Below are 16,962 nucleotides of genomic sequence, written 5' to 3' on the forward strand. Positions count from 1 at the left end.
GATATCGTTTGGAGAGGTGTACTCTAGCCTATTGAAGGAGGGATTGTAGGTTGCTCCTACCCGTAAAGGAGTGTTATGGTGGAATCCTTTGGTGGTGTTGCCTAAGGCGAGGACGTAAGTGGGTATAGTTGAACCTCGTAAAAAATTGGTCTCACTCTCTTTCCCTAAACTCTCTTTAATTTTCAGCACATATATAACAGCGTGGTTGTTTATTTCAAATCTATAAAAATGTGTGGATTGGATATTAAATAAATCGAAAATTAATTTAACTTTGGGATTGCGAAAACCAAATGGGAGTATGTTGGTTGATCAATACTTATTGCGGAAACCATAAGGGAGTATGTTGATTGATTAGCACCCAAGACTCATTAATTGAAAGTTTATTTAAATTCTAAGTTTTGGTAGAGTGTTGGAAATTTCAATTGTGCTTCAATAAATCTATTAACAAATGGCTTTTATCAAACTTTACTTTGAGTTATTCAATTGCTGAATCTCAGAAACTTTGCTGAATTCATTCTATAGTGGGAATCTTGTTCTGATTATCTTGTTGAGTGAATTGAAATATTCAAAAGATGAAAGCATTACATTGTGAATTCATTTTCATAGAGGCTTAAAATTTGAATTTGATTTTCAGCTGGACTAAGTGATTAAAACTTAAACATTAAATTTGTGATTGTTGAATATAAAAAGGGTTCAGAAAGAATTTTTAGAAAGATTCTTAAATAAAATTTTAAAACCCTATTCACCCCCATCTTGGGACTACACCTTAGTTTTCAGTGTTTACAAATGCAGCATTATTAATAGAAAGAGATGCATTACCCATTTTACCTTTATCGATGATTCTGCCCTTGGTGTTTTCTCCAAACGTCACAAACCCTGATTTCTTGTAGTTGAGAGAGACAAATTTGCCAATGTCTCCTTTCATGTGCATTGAACACTGCTGTCAAGGAACCACTTGTTCTTAATGGAAGAGGTTTTCAAGCAAACCTGTAAATAGAGTTAGGTGATTTGTTTTGGTACCCAATATTCCTTGGGTCCTAGGGGGTTAGTGTTCATGATCACCCATACGTACTTCTTTTATTTTCTTTTATTTCCTCTAAAAAGACAAATTAAGCGTACATGACCCTTTTTTAACAGTATAAGCAAGTTTTAATAACATACAAAGGATTTGGTTTGGGTGACACATAGATTTGCAAAATCAATAGATTTAGATAATGATAAACCATAACCTAATCCTTCTTTGAAAATCCAAATCTTTGGACTCCAAGTAATTTGTCAAAATTTTCTTTCCCATTGGTAAAATTATAAATGATTTTTCTTTGATCCTCAATTTTTTTTTTCAATGCCGTATTTTCATTTAAACTCTCATCAATTTGATTTTTCAATTTTTCTACTTTCTTTTGGAAAAACTCATGATCTATTTGAGAAATTTTAGAAAGTTCTTCAATTTTTGTACTCAAAGATGCATTTTCTTCCTTTAAAGTAGAACAAAGACATATCTCTTTTCGCTTATATTTTGAGTGTGTTTCCTCAAGATGTTTATTTATCCTTTTAGTTGCAACTAACTCATCATAAAGTTTCCTATAATTTTCTTCTATTTCATCACATGAAGGAAAGTATTCATCATCAGAATTTACCTTATCTTGCTCATCTGCCATGCTCATCTGCCATGAAGCAAAAGTTTGCAACTTCTTCTTCATTTTCTCCATTAGTGGACAGCCTATCAAGTTCATCCCATTCGGTTGCGTTTATGGCTTTGTATTTCTTTTTGTCTCCTTGCTAATTATTTCCTTTGTTTTTGAATTGTGGGCAATTAGCCATTCGGTGTCCGGTCTTCTTACAATTGTAACACCTCATCCTAGATTCTCCTTTCTCCTTTTGCTTACTAGCCTATTTGTTCAATAAGAACTTTCTGAATCTTCTTGTGAGGAGAGATACTTCATCTTCATTTTCATTCTCTTCTTCCTCCACAATTTATTTTTGACTTGCTGCCTTCAAGGGTATCCCTGGTGCCTTTTTTCGATTTTTCCACTTCAAGTGTAGCATTTTTATTTTTGATCTCATAGGTCACAAGAGACTCGATAAGCTCATCAAGTGTGACCTTTGAAAGGTCCTTCACTTCTTCAATGGCTGTAGACTTTGCATGTCATGATTTTGGCAATGAACGAAACACTTTCTGCACATTGTATTCCATAGAGTAGTCCTTACCAAGTGCTTTCAAGCCATTTGTTATGTGTAAATCGTGTAAACATGGAAGTAATCAACTCTCCTTCTTCCATTTTGAAAATTTCATATTCTTTTACTAATATATAAATTTTAGACTTTTTGACTTGTGACGTACCTTCATACGTTACCTGGAGCTTATCTTAAATTTCCTTTGCGGTGTCACACCCGCAAATACGGTTGTATTCTTCATCACTCACACCATAATAAAGGAAGTTCTTAGTCTTGAAATTTAATTGATTAATTGAGCTAACCTTGATTCGTTGTCTATTAACCCCTCAATTTGTTTAGGTACACCTTTGTCATCCTTGAATTCAAAATCTCCCTTTGTGATAACTCTCCACATTTTAAGATTGTAGGATTGGATGAAAATGGTCAATCAGTTCTTCCATGCTGGGTAGTTGTCTACGCTAAATTTTGGTGGACGATCAACGGATTGTCCTGGATATGAAATTTGTTGTCCTGGATCTAAAATTCGTCGATGAGGGTCAAGTGCTCGACGACGAACCTCCTTCATGAACTCGTCGACGAGGTGTCGTGGCTCGTCGATGAGGTCACGTGGACAAACACTCTATATAAGGCCAAAAATACTTTTTTTGCGAGAGAAATTCATCCAAAATCCTTTTCTCTCTCTAACTTCGTCTCCCACTCCTTCTCTCTAGAATTCCGGCTTCGTTATTCACTGGATCGACGATCTGAAGCCACCACTTTGCTCGTGGGAAAATTCTCTACAAATCTACTAGAATAAATCGTTGGTTATGCCAACTTGGGCACCATCCTAAAATATGGGTAAGTTAGTTATTTTAGGTTTTATGAGTTATTTGGTTTTTTTGGACTAGGGAAAATGTTTTAGATAGTATTATACTAAAGTTTGGTTGGAGAAAATGCAATTTCAGGGTGTTGAGCTTGGGAACACATGGGTGTAGATTTGAAGTATTTTGTGGGCTTCATAGTAAGTTAGGTAAGGGTAATTAAGTCAGTATTTTCAGTTATTATTATGAATTAAACAACAATTATTTTCAAGAAAATATGTATGATATAGAATTATGTTTGGGAATTCTGCTGTTGAATAGGGAAATTATTTTAACACGTTTATTATGGAAATATGATTTTAGAAATAATTATGGGTTTATAAGGTTATGTATATCTGTGTGACATGAGTGTAATATTTTCATGAAATTATGCTATGTTGAAATATTATGAGTTTTCTAGATAAGTATGTTATAGCTGTTTTCAGGAAAACCCTAAAAACAGTACAGGAAATATGTTTTAAAGATTATGTTAGATAATGGGGGAATATATGTTTATGATGATATAAATTATGCTGGCGCTGATGCTGTAATCCTTATGTTATGAAATATGCCAGTGTAAATGTCGTGATTCTTATGTTATGAAATATGCCGGCGTTGATGCCATGATTATTATGTTATGAATTATGCTGGCATTGATGCCGTGATTACTTATGATATGTAAGAAATCATGAAATATGTTTACGTCAGATATTACTCTGAAATACGATACAACTATGTTTAAAATATGGAATGTATTGTATGTTATCAGAACCTAGATAGTTTAGTTCAGTTTTATGAAGCACGATACCGTAGCTATATGTTTATGATTATGAATATGTTAGTGCTACCACACATTTTATGTTGAGTGTGGGAGATGACAGTCAATATGGCTTTATGAGAGTGTCGTAGTTCCCTTAGTAGACCGGCATAGGTGGAATAGGCCCATCGTACTTACAGACTTATGTTTGACTTAGCATGGTCGGCTAACAATTGCTAGGTCTTGCCATCGAGTCGCACAACCCTGTCATGTGGGGGGGGGGGGGCAAGACATGACGACAACTAACTAACTATCTATCCTGGATAATAAGTTACGTATGATATGGTTATATAAGATGATTTTTCAGTACATAAATTTAGTACGATACGATATATTATGATAGACCATGTTTTTATGCAATATGATACGATTGTTATACCAATTATAAATTATGTACTATTTATATGTATACCACAAAAAATACTCATGTTACCACACACTGATATTAATTTGTCTCCCTTACTGAGAGGTGTCTCACCCCCAACGTTACAAACATTTCAGGAAATCCAGGTTGGAGGGTGGATAGAACCCCGTAGCAATAGAATAGGATTGGACTACCTTACCTTTAGGGTAAGTGGATTGAGCTAGGGTTTGATGGACTTTGGGGTTGAAACCCTAGGAGAACTTTTTGGTCGTTTGTGGATGACTGTATGTATACGTATATGTCCATTCTAAGATTATAAGATGTGTACATGCTTTCAATTTATATAGCATTTTGGTTTCAACATGTACCAAATACTTGTTCAATTAATTAGCATGCGCAATGATATTTATTAAGACCACCTAAAATGCAATAAAATTCAGATCATTTTCATTTAGCATGCAAAGGGTTACATAAATTAATTAAATCAGATGCAAATGAGCTTTTTATCGTGCAATAGTTATAAGTATTCAATAGTTACCATGTGCATGCAACTATTTAAGTGACCATTTAAGATTGAAACACTAAGTTCAACATGGTCACTACTTTGATACTACATAAGACTTATAAAAGTGTTTAAAATTCAGAATCAGTCTTATGAAGTCATATCCTCAGTCAACTAGTTGGCATGTATGACTACAAATGAACATTCAATATCAATATGCAAAATCCTAGATGACTACCAACATGCAATTCACAAATCTGCACCAACCATGTAGATGGCATTCAAAATAGGCATGTAGTCCAGTATATCTCAAATAACAATTCATGTTATAAATTATCCATCCACAATATAAACATTTAGCAAAGATGGATATTTAGCATTCAGTACAACAATTATAATTAACTATCCACCAAATAAATTTAAACAATTAACAATATTTGGATAGCAGCATTCAGCACAACTGAAGGCCATTCATATTATAATCAAGACTATCCATCCAATGAATTTAAAAACACTCAACAAGTCATGGATAGTAGCATAAAGCATCCGATGGAGCAATGAAATATTTCTATAGTAAGCACAATACAAATAAAGTGTTTATTGGATGGGTTCTTTTTGAATATGCTGCTCCCCTTCAGTTAATGCAACCAAATCATTAAAATTTTTAGCTAAGACTTTTAAATTTTCAATATTCTTAACATTGGTTTTGAAAATTTGGGCTTATCGGATCATTTTCAATAGGCCAGTCCATTGGGAATGTAGGTCTGGTCGACTGGCATGCACACAGAAAGGCATGGTTTATGGTCCGGTTAGCTAGTGGTAAACCAAATAGGCTAAACAGGGCACACTGAGAAGGCTGGTTGGCTGGTCATGATGTACCGATCGACTGGGGCTGTTTAATGAGCTGTGTCCAGAGGGGTCTGATCGATTGGACTATATAGTCTAATCGACTGGGGCTTCACAAATTTTAAGTTTTAGGCCTATTTTTAACCCATTTTTCATTCAACTCATTTGCCAAAGAAATTATATTTAAAAAAAATATTATTTGGCATTTTATTCTTAGATTTAAGCTAATATTTTCTACTTAGGGGATGAGCTTCAAATGCATTTGAAAGTGTTTAAACATTTAAGCTTCAAAACGAGTTTAAGGTTATATGATATGTAGTGTAAGATTAATTCCCTAAACCTCAAATCTGTGTGATGGACAAAGTATGTTATATTTAAGAATAATTAAACTTAAGCATATATAGCATTAAGAAATAAAACACACATGTCCATATAAAGAGGGTATAACTCAAGCATGCTTCTAAGATTTAATTTAAGACTTTGATGATTCATTTAAGCATGTTATAGCCAATATAATAACCAATCATAATGATAAATACGTCAAGCGATTAGATTGGATATTTTTATTTGAAATCTCGTATTGTCTTTCTTCTCAAAGGTACTTAGCATGACAATAGTGTACTAAGATTTGGACTGTTAAGCACAAACCACTATCTGAGCATTTAAACATCATTACCCCTTTGATTTAATTAACTAATCCTAAGATCTAAGATATCAGAAAATTGCAATAGAAAATTGTGATCTTAAGACTTTGTTGGCTTTTTGAGTTCGATCTCTGTTTTCATACTGACAAACATGAGTGTTTCTTATGTGTGTGTTTTAGTGCTTGAACAGGTATTATTCGGGTCACACATAAGATCAAGAGAACATGGAAGTCAAGGCAGGTCTTAAAGCACAAATCTGGCGTATTCCATGGAGTCAAAGAGCAAAAACGGAAGAAGAAGACATAATATTTCAGTTGTATATGCATTTATTTTTCCATATGGTCTGTAATATATTGCATCTGTATGCATGATATGAATGTAAGCTCAAACAGAACCATAGACAAACCTTAGAAAGACCCTAGGTCCTTGCACAAATCACTTAGGAAAATCCCCACTATCATCTATGCAAATAGGGATAAAAATATGACTTAGGTTCTAATATGTTTAAGGGTTTCGAGTGACCGAACTTGTGCGTTGAAAACGCCAAGTGTTAACCTGACTTCGGGCGACCGAATCGAAATGAACTGAACATTCTCGATTTCTACTGAACCTATAATACTGACTTTTCCACCTTCCCTGGGCACCCAAACTTTCAAGCTCGGTAGATCAAAGTTAGAACCAGGCAATCGAACCTCGAGCAGCTTGGAAATCGCCTTGGTTCAGCCACTTGAAGTTCTCACCGGGCACCTGAACTTCAAAATTACACTTTTCGTCATGTGTCTGTTTGGGCGACCAAACCCAAGGTCCAGACGATTGAAACTCTCAGGTTGCCAAAAATTAACTGTGGTAATTGGGGTTAAATTTTAATTAAACTTTTTCAAAATCCTCAATTGGTCCCCAACGGTCATAATTTTTAGAAAAACTATAAATACCCCTTTCATTTGTTTAATTAGCAACTTTAATTAACTCCCAAATCCTCTCAAATTATTTTGTTAATCAAAGTTTGACCAAACAATTTTTAATGCAAAATCTTTTCTTTGGGGAAAAATGTTTAATCACTCCTACTCTCTTTCACTCTCTATGTTTGAAAAATAATTTTTGAAAGAGAGCACTTATCTTTTTGGGCATTGTTTCATGATTTTTTTATTGCACAAATCCATGTTTGAGCATAACTTCAAAATATCCTATACTCTATTTTGAAATACTATTTTCAGAGATTTCACTTGTGGAACTAAAGATCTTTGAAGTTCATCATTGCATACTTTATTTGTTTTTCAAAGATCATATATGTGCATAAATATTTTTGAAAACCCAAAGCCCTATGTTCTCTCATATTTCATTAATTAATATTTTTGGAGAAATTTTATTAGGGTTTAAATCTTTGAAGTATATATTATATACATTTTCTTCAAGGATTGAAAATATCACCTTGAAAAAAACACCCTATCTCTATTGAGCATTATTTTATATCTTTAGAGAGTGCATGTTTTATGAGTCTAATGTGTACATTTCTGCTTGTATGTTTTAGAAGCATTTTTATGTACAAAAAGTTATTTTTAAATATATCGGTTGGATTCAGTCCGGAATTGAACTGGAGAGTCTCAGCCCTATAAGTGAGATCGGCTCGGTTCAGCCTAAAAATTGAACTGGGGAGTCTCAGCCCCGTAAGTGAGACCGGCTCGATTCAGCCCGAAAATTGAACTGGGGTTTTCCTCGCCCCGTAAGGAAAGGATGTAAATGGCTTCTACTCCACCCGTTTAAGTGAGCAGGTATAGTGTAATCTTTGGGGGGTATGCCCAAGGCGGGGACGTAAGCTGGTTTGGCTGAACCTCGTTAACAAATATCGTTGTGTTCCTCTCTCCCTATCTCATTTACTTTCTGCACTGTAATTTCCATATGTGTATGTTTATCCATTTACAGTTATAATTATTAGCATGCACACATTCATTTAAATGAGATATGCTGCATGTGTATGTTCGCACTCATAGTTTTATTATTTACATACACGTCATTATGTTGAATGGGATATGATATTTAATGAATCGGCGCGAATGTTTAAATTAGTCAAAAAAAGTTTAAATGTCCAATTCACCCCCCCTCTTGGGATCACACTAATTCCAACAGACTTCAAGTTCACTTTTCAACTTTTCATATTTGATTTTAAACAATATGTCTTTTAATTTTCTTATCGAAAATCTTATGAGTATTAATAAATTTTCATTGAAATATTTCTCATAAGATGGCATGCTTTCTATACAAGATTCATCATATGATTCACAAAAAGATTTATATATACAACATGAATCATGGCATGAATTAGACAATGAAGTAGTAGGAGGAAGAGATATACCTTTTTACTTTACTCCTTCTTAATCATTTAAGTTCGAAATCCTTGGAGTGGTGTTCTCCTCTCTCTTGTTTTTCCCATACCTCTTATTGCTCCCAAAACCCCTTAGCACTACTACAAATCATGAACTTTTTTTTTTTTAAGACATTAGTAGTTAAGGCACGATATAACATATGCATGACACTAAACTTTATATGCATTATATCTATGTCATGCTCAATAAAATCATTTTCATGTTTGGCAAACTATGCTTTTTAAAAACATTTTCATTAGGATAAAATTCACTTTGATAAATGCTTTCCAGAACCTCCGATCAATTGATTTTACAAAATATTTATTTTCAATTCACACATAGTAAAATCTACACAATAAACCAATGGAGGTTTTGCAAAGGATTTGACCCTCTCAAAATAGGGATACATTAAACATGAGCCATTGCAATCCTTATGCAATTGCGGTTAAGCTTATTGCAATCAGGCTCTGATACCAATTGACATTTATGGTGCAATCCCAAAAGGGGGGGTGAATTGGGTTTTAAAAACTTTTGGCTATTTAATCTCACCTGTTCACCAACAGCATATCCCAATTAAAATGTAATGCGTGTATAAAAAATAATTATAACCATAAATGCAAACATACATGTACGGAAATTTAAGTGCGAAAATATAAAGAGAGAGAGAAGATTTTAAAAGGTTTGGTCAATCTTGCCTATGTCCTTGCCTTGGGCAAACCCCCAAGGATTTCACTAAACCTGCTCACTTAACCAGGTGGAGTAGAAACTGTTTACACTCCTTACAGGGTGGAGTCCCCCTAGCTCACTTAACCGGGTGGAGCCAAACTGTTACACACTCCTTACAGGGTGGAGCCCCCTAGCTCACTTAACCAGGCGGAGCTAAACTGTTGTATACTCCTTATAAGGCGGAGCCCCCTTTAGCTCACTTAACCGGGTGGAGCCAAACCTCTCCAAGTGATGTACCCTCACTTGGTCCACAGTTCACAACTCGAACCGGGAAGGTCTGTTTCGAAAATTGATTTTTGTACAAGTAAAATGCTTCTTACCTAAGTTGAGTTGTACACAATAAAGTCTAAATGCACTCTCATATAATTTGTAAGTTGAAGCTCAATAGGGTATATAATTTTCCTCTCAATAATATTTTTCAACTAAAAATATGAGAGTATGGAAAATGATTTTCTTTTGAAAATGACCTTTTGAAATTCAAATACCAAACAACTTCCAAGAAAAATATATGACCGTGAATATATGCTCAAGCCTTTATCAAGAAGCTTTTCAAGCACAGTATATATATCAATGAATATATATTCTCAAAGCATTCTTGAACAACTCCCAAAAGATTTTCTCTGAAAAATATATTCAAAGATAAGAAGGGGAGAAACTAGGGTTCTTAAAATGATTGACCACTAAATAAAAAGAGGGCTCTCAAGATAATATATATGAGATTAAATATGTGCTCAAGCCCTCTTTGAGTAATAAAAAAATCTCCAAAATGATTTTCAAAATAAAGGAGTAGGAGAAATTCAAGCTTTGATTTTCAAACCAATGAGGAGGCTTTCAAGCTTTATATTATGAACATAAATATAAGCTCAAGCCATCCAAAATAAAAACCCAAAAAGATATTTCCCAAAAATGATTTTCAAGAAGAGTATGGGAAATATGAACTTTAATTTTCAAAACAATAAGGAGGCTTTCAAGCTATATAATATGAAAGTAAATATAAGCTTAAGCTCTCCAATAAACCCTTGAAGATATTTTCTTCTAAAAGAAATTTCAAAATGAACGAGTAGGAGAAATATAAATATGATCTTAAAAAAATGGAGTATAAAAATAAGAAAGAATTAAAGATCAAGTAAGAATACTCCCAAGGGGTTTTTCTAACATTCTCAAAGTGTTTTTGGCTTGTATTTATAGGCCAAACCCAAAATTAGCCGTTATATGGCCATTGGGGGGAGAAAAAAATATTTTATTTTGAATTTTCTAACTGTTGGGATGCTTTCTCGAGAGGTTTGGTCGACCGGGGTGAAGGTCGGGTCGACTAGAGCTTCAAATCCTTGAGTTCTGGTCAACTGGAGTGAAGCCTAGTCGATCGAACTCTGGGTTTTTGCTGCAGACACCCTTCTGTTTTTTGGACAAAACTTTCTCCATACAACTCTAAATTGAACGTTATTGGTATCAATAGAAATTTAAGAGAAAATACCACAACGTTCACGTTTGAACACATTTTATAAAAAGGAGCGATTAATTGAGAGAATTGCTCATCAATGAGATGGAAGAAACATGAAGCAAAATTTGTACTTTGGACACCTTTTAGTATTTTGGGCATTAAGTTTTTCTAGAAAACTTGAAATGTGGCATTATTGGTATCAAAAGAAAGCTAAGGGAAAATGACACAATTTTCATGTTGAACATATATTAAGATGAGAATGAATTGATTGAGAAAATTGCTCATTCCTACTAATTGGTCAACTGGGCTTTAACAGCCAGTCGACCGACCCCTTTGTAAAAATTAGTTTTTGCCTTCTTTTAACTTCAAAACCATTTTAAACCTTTTGGTATAAGTTTAAATTTGAATAAAAAAGTTTTTCATGAAAGATCGTGGTTCCTAAGGTCAATTTAAGGTCAGGTAGAGTTTCAATTTAAATCAAATGATATGCATGCACAATTGTCTTCTCAATGGAGGCATTGCGGAGTGCCTTCTTTAGATGGGTTAGTTCAGCACCAGTAGGTGTACCTTATGAGGGGTTGGCTCCAACTTTCAGGAACCTTGCAAGGTTGCAACAGCTTTGCAAACCGCTTCTTGAACTTCTTTCGTCTAGCTTTTGTTTGTCCTCCTTGCTCTCAGTATGCACTCATTCTCCTTCTTTCAATTGTGTCTTGTGCTCTGTGTGAGACTCCCTATTTATAGGGTTGGTCCTAGGTCAATTTAGGCAAGGTCAAGTCATTATTTTTCTTTCTTCTTTCCTTCTCAGTAATAATCGATTGCTTGCTTTCCTTCCAACAACGATTCGTTCCCCAATTCTCGCGATTGGGCTGATTCTCCAATTAATGGAGATTTTGGCAGCGAGTCTGAGGAGGGAATATTTCAAATTTTTGCAATATCCCTTAAGAATTTGTTTCTATACTGACCCTTAACCAAGGTAATCTTCTGCCTATAAGCTTAATTTCCTTTGATGTTTCATTTATCAGCTTTGACTTTCTTATTTTTCTTTCCAATTTGGTGAACAGGAACCCCGAGGATGCTTCAGAATATGCTTCCACACGACATTTGAAGATTTTGGTCCAATTTTTATTTCCTTTGTATTTTCATTATAATTCCCTATATTTGCACATTACTTTCCTGTATCTCCTTTGTATGTATTTGTGCGGTATTTCACAGTATTGTCCTTCTCTGTATCCTGTATTTCAACACCTCCTTGTACTTCATAACTTGGGCACGTGCCCCTTTTGTAGACACCCCAATTCTAACCAAGCCTTTCCGAGGAGACCCCGTGTGATAAGAAAGACGACTTTGTAAACTGGGAGTAGGAGGATCTGATTGAGTCTCGATTTATTTCAAAATTGAGTCCCTTTGATGCTAGCTCGGATCCCACATTCGATGCACGCAAGCTCGGATTCCTACATCCGGTGTACGTTACCCCTTTGGTACGCTGGCTTGAATTCCTACATCCAGTGCATGTTACCCCCTTTGACGCTGGTTCGGATTCCCACATCCAATGCACGTCATCTGCTAGTACGCTTGCTTGGATTCTTACATCTGGTGCACGTTACCCTCTTTGACGCTAGCTCAAATTCCTACAACCCTCATGCGACTTGTAGGCCCCACATGGCTTGTGGGTACCACACATCTTAATGGGTCCCACGGGGTTTATAGGCCCCACATGGCTTGTGGGCTCCATACATCTTCACGGGCCCTACACGGATTGGGCCATACTTGACGTATATTTGTTATTATTATTATTATTATTATTATTATTATTATTATTATTATTATTATTATTATTATTATTATTATTATTATTATTTATTTTGTAAAATACAAGCATGCTATATTCCCCTCATAATTGTTCACCCCATGCATTGTTCCCCTCATTATCATTCATCCTATGCCATATTCCCCTCATAATAGTTCACCCCATGCATTGTCCCCCTCATTATCATTCACCCCATGCTATATTCCCCTCATAATTGTTCACCCCATGCTTTGTTCCCCTCATAATTATTCCCCTATGCCTTGTTTCCCATGCTTGCCCCAAGCTAAGTCTATAAATAGCCTTCTCATTATAAGCACAAGAAAAAGAAAATTTGGAATATATTGAAGTCTTCTATTGTTGAGATTGTGAAGCTTGTCTCTCTCTTTGTGAATGAGTGGTGAGGCTACGTTCTTTTCTATCGGGAGATCAAGTGGTTGACCGATCATGTCTCCTACTGGTGTCAGGTCATCCCATCTGAAGAAAGCACTCTGTAGTGCCTCATTTTAAAGTTTAAGGACCACCCTTTTAGTAAACTAATTTAGAAGCGGTTTAATAACCGCACTTCAAGTCCCTAAGGATCAATACCTGACTTACCCACTTTCTACTGAATTTGGGGTAGTTAGGCTCTATAAATATTATTTTTGGTAGTTAAGGACCCAAGCCTTGGCGAGCCTACCAGTAAGGGGCACAACAAGGCATTGCACATATCTACTAAGTGCAAAGATCATATAATAGCCTGGGTTTTGATTGATATGGGTTCTCCCTCAATGTTATGCCTATGGTCACATTGTAGAAGTTGCTTGTAGATCTCTCCTATGTATGGAAGAACAACTTGGTGGTACGGGCTTTCGATGGAACTCGTCGAGAATCGGTAGGGGCTATTGAGATCCCTATACAAATTGGGCCAGTGACTTTTGATGTTACATTTTAGGTTATGGCTATTACACCATTATACACTTGCCTGTTAGGGAGGCCTTCGATCCACAATACAGGGGCAGTTGCATCTTCCTTGCATCAGAGGGTAAAGTTTGTTGTAGAAAACAAGATGGTTTGTGTATTTGGGGAGACGGACGTAATGATCACTAAACTCTCTTCTACCCCCTACGTGGAAGCAGCAGAGGAGGCCCTCGAAGATTCATTTCGGGCTTTTGAGATCATTAATGCAACAACTGTAATAGAAGGTTCTCCCATTCCACAACCCCGGGTTTCCTCCACAACACACATGGCTGCCACAGAACTGATCATACAAGGATATTGCCCAAGAAAGGGGCTAGGAAAGTACTTGCAGGGGATCTCAAAGTCATTGGTAGTACAAGAGACGAAAGAGAGATATGGTCTCGGTTATATGTCCACCTTGGCTGACCGAAAGAGAAAGAGAGTATAGAAGGAGGCATAAGGAAAGGAAAGGCACATAAGCGAAACAAGCATCCGGTGGGGATCAGGCGTGCCACACATAGATCATACCTTCATAAAAAGCAGTCAAACCGATCTTGAAACAAAAATGAGATAGTTGAGCATATCGATTCTATACTTGGGAGCTTCTATGGATACCTCTAAGGAGTGGGTTCACCGTCTACCGCTAGGAACAAAATTACAGAATTGGAGCATTATTGACTTTCCAGTTTTTCTCATGTAATGATTTTATTTTTCCTTGTTTTAAATTTTCTTGTTTTGTAACCAAGGGGCAATATAGTCCTGGGCAGCTTTTCTCATTCAATGAAAGTGAATTATGCATTTCTTGACATTTATTTTGCATCTTGAGCTCAATTGTCAAAAATTTGTTTGCTATGATTTCATGTAGGTATATGAGAGATAATAACACCAGTACCCATGAGTAAGAAATTGACATTAATTTTGAAAACATAATTCATGGAACTGAAATTGAAGAAGACGAAATGAACTTATCGCCTAAAATGGAACGAATGTTGAAATTTGATGAAAAGCCGACATTAACTAGTAGTGACCCCACTGTTGTAATCAATATGGGAACTGAGGAAGAACCTAAACAGGTAAAAATTGGGGCATTGCTAGATGATAAAGAAAGTGGCAAAATAATTAAACTATTAAAAGAATATTAGGATGTGTTTTCTTGGTCATACCAAGACATGCCAGGTTTGGACACGGACTTGGTAACTCACATGGTACCCATCTACCTCAACTCTAAGCCGGTAAAGCAAAAGTTGAGGAGAATGCAACTGGAGATGTTGCTCAAAATAAAGGAGGAGGTGCAAAAGAAATTTGATGCTGGATTTCTAGAAGTAGTTCGATATCCCGAATGGATGGCTAACATTGTCTCGATAATTAAAAAGAATGGCAAAGTGCAAGTTTGCGTTGACTATCGGGACTTAAATAAAGATAGCCCTAAGGATAATTTCCCACTCCCACACATTGATGTGTTCATAGACAATACAGTAGAGCACGCTTTATTTTTGTTCATGAATGGTTTTTCGGGATACAACCAGATTAAGATGGCCCTGGAAGACAAAGAAAAAACCATTTTCATCACCTTATGAGGAACCTTTGTTACAAGGTAATGCCATTTGATTTAAAGAATGTCGGGGCTACTTATCAAAGAGCTATTGTAACCTTGTTTTGTGACTTAATGCACAAGGACATTGATGTGTATGTGGATGACATGATCGTTAAATCATGGAATGAAGATGACCATATGACAAACCTAGAGAATTTGTTTAGGAGACTCTGGAAATGCCAGTTAAAGTTGAACCCGGAAAAGTGTATTTTTGGTGCCACTTTAGGAAAATTGTTGGGGTTTATAGTGAGCAAGAAAGGGATTGAGGTTGATCCTGACAAAATCAAAGCTATTTAAGAGATGCCTAGCCCCAATACTAAGAAGGAGGTGCGAAGTTTCCTGGGCAGGCTCAACTACATAGCCCGGTTTATATCCCAATTGACCACCACCTGTGAGACCATCTTTAAGTTGCTAAGAAAGAATAACCCAGAAAGGTGGAATGAGGAGTGCCAAGAGGCTTTCAAGAAGATAAAGAAATATATCCTGAACCCTTCGATACTAGTACCCCCAATACCTGGAAGGCCACTGATTCTATACCTGGCAATATCGGAGAATTCTATGGGTTGCGTATTGGGCTAACATGACGAGTCAGGGAGGAAAGAATGGACCATTTACTACCTAAGCAAAAATTTTATGGAATATGAGTCTAAGTACTCAGACTTGGAGAAGACCTATTGCGCTTTGGTATGAGTGGTCCGTAGGCTGAGACAATACACATTGTACTACTCAACCTTGTTGATTTCCAATATGGACCCAATTAAGTATATTTTTGAAAAACCAGCAGTGACAGGATGGGTGGCACGGTAGCAAATTTTATTGATTGAATAAGACATCACCTACGAAACCAAAAAGGCTATCAAGGGTAGCGTTATTGCAGAATATTTAGCAGATAGGGCTGTGGAGGATTGTCAGCCTATGGAGTTTGACTTCCTGGATAAGGACATTAACTCAATAAGCCAAGAAGAAGAAGATCACAAAGGTTGTACGATATTGTTTGACAGGGCGGTCAATGTGTGGGGACATGGAATAGGAGCCATACTCATATCACCGGAAGGAGAACATTATTTGATCACAGTTAAGCTTACTTTTCCATGCACCAACAATATAGCAGAGTATGAAGCATGTATATTAGGTTTGCAGGCAGCCATAGACCGGGGAATCAAGGAATTAGATGTGAAGGGAGACTCAGCCCTAGTCATTCACCAGTTGCCTAGAGAGGGGGAAACCCGGGATTCCAAATTAGTGCCATATCAGGAGTACATTCAGGAGATGATTGAAGGATTTGACGGCATCAGTTTTGCCCACCTACCAAGAGAAAACAACTTGATTCCTGATGCACTGGCCACTCTGACGGGCTTTGTTTAAGGTGGAACTAGGAAGGGAGATTGAGCCAATCCGGATCAAAGTACAGTTGGAACTCGCGTACTGTGCAGTGACAAAAGAAGCTGATGGGAAACCATGGTTCTATGATATTAAGATATACATCCAGCGAAACAAGTATCCCAAGGAGGCCACTAGTAACGATCGAAAGACAATCAGGACATTGGCCATAGTACTTTTATTGGATGGAGAAGTGTTGTACAAAAGGAAACATGATATGACTCTCCCACGATATGTAGAGGCATAGCAGGCTCGACAAATCACGCATAAAGTCCATGAAGAGTCTATGGTACTCATGCCGGGGGTCATTTGCTGGCTCGAAAAATCCTCAAGAGTGGATATTTTTGGATGACCATGGAAAGAGATTGTATTGAATACATCTAAAAGTGCCACAAATGTTATATTTATAGAGACCAGATACAAGTTCCACCGGCCCAACTCTACATTTTATTCATGCCCTGGCCCTTTTCAGCCTGGGGCATGGACGTGATTGGGCCAATTACTCCAAATTCCAGCAATGGACACCGCTTC

The 16,962-nt window shown here is 36.4% G+C and overlaps 1 protein-coding gene across 1 annotated transcript; it reads left to right on the forward strand.

Moving 5' to 3' along the window:
- The first annotated feature begins 15,351 nt into the window (after positions 1-15,351).
- Positions 15,352-16,416, forward strand: LOC131165355 (uncharacterized). Its single transcript, XM_058123110.1, has 2 exons — positions 15,352-15,618; positions 15,904-16,416. Exons 1-2 carry the CDS (start codon positions 15,352-15,354, stop codon positions 16,414-16,416), a joined length of 780 nt encoding a protein of 259 aa, XP_057979093.1.
- Positions 16,417-16,962: the final 546 nt, after the last annotated feature.

The sequence above is a fragment of the Malania oleifera genome, chromosome 1, assembly GCF_029873635.1.
Source record: "Malania oleifera isolate guangnan ecotype guangnan chromosome 1, ASM2987363v1, whole genome shotgun sequence".
Lineage (NCBI taxonomy): Eukaryota > Viridiplantae > Streptophyta > Magnoliopsida > Santalales > Ximeniaceae > Malania > Malania oleifera.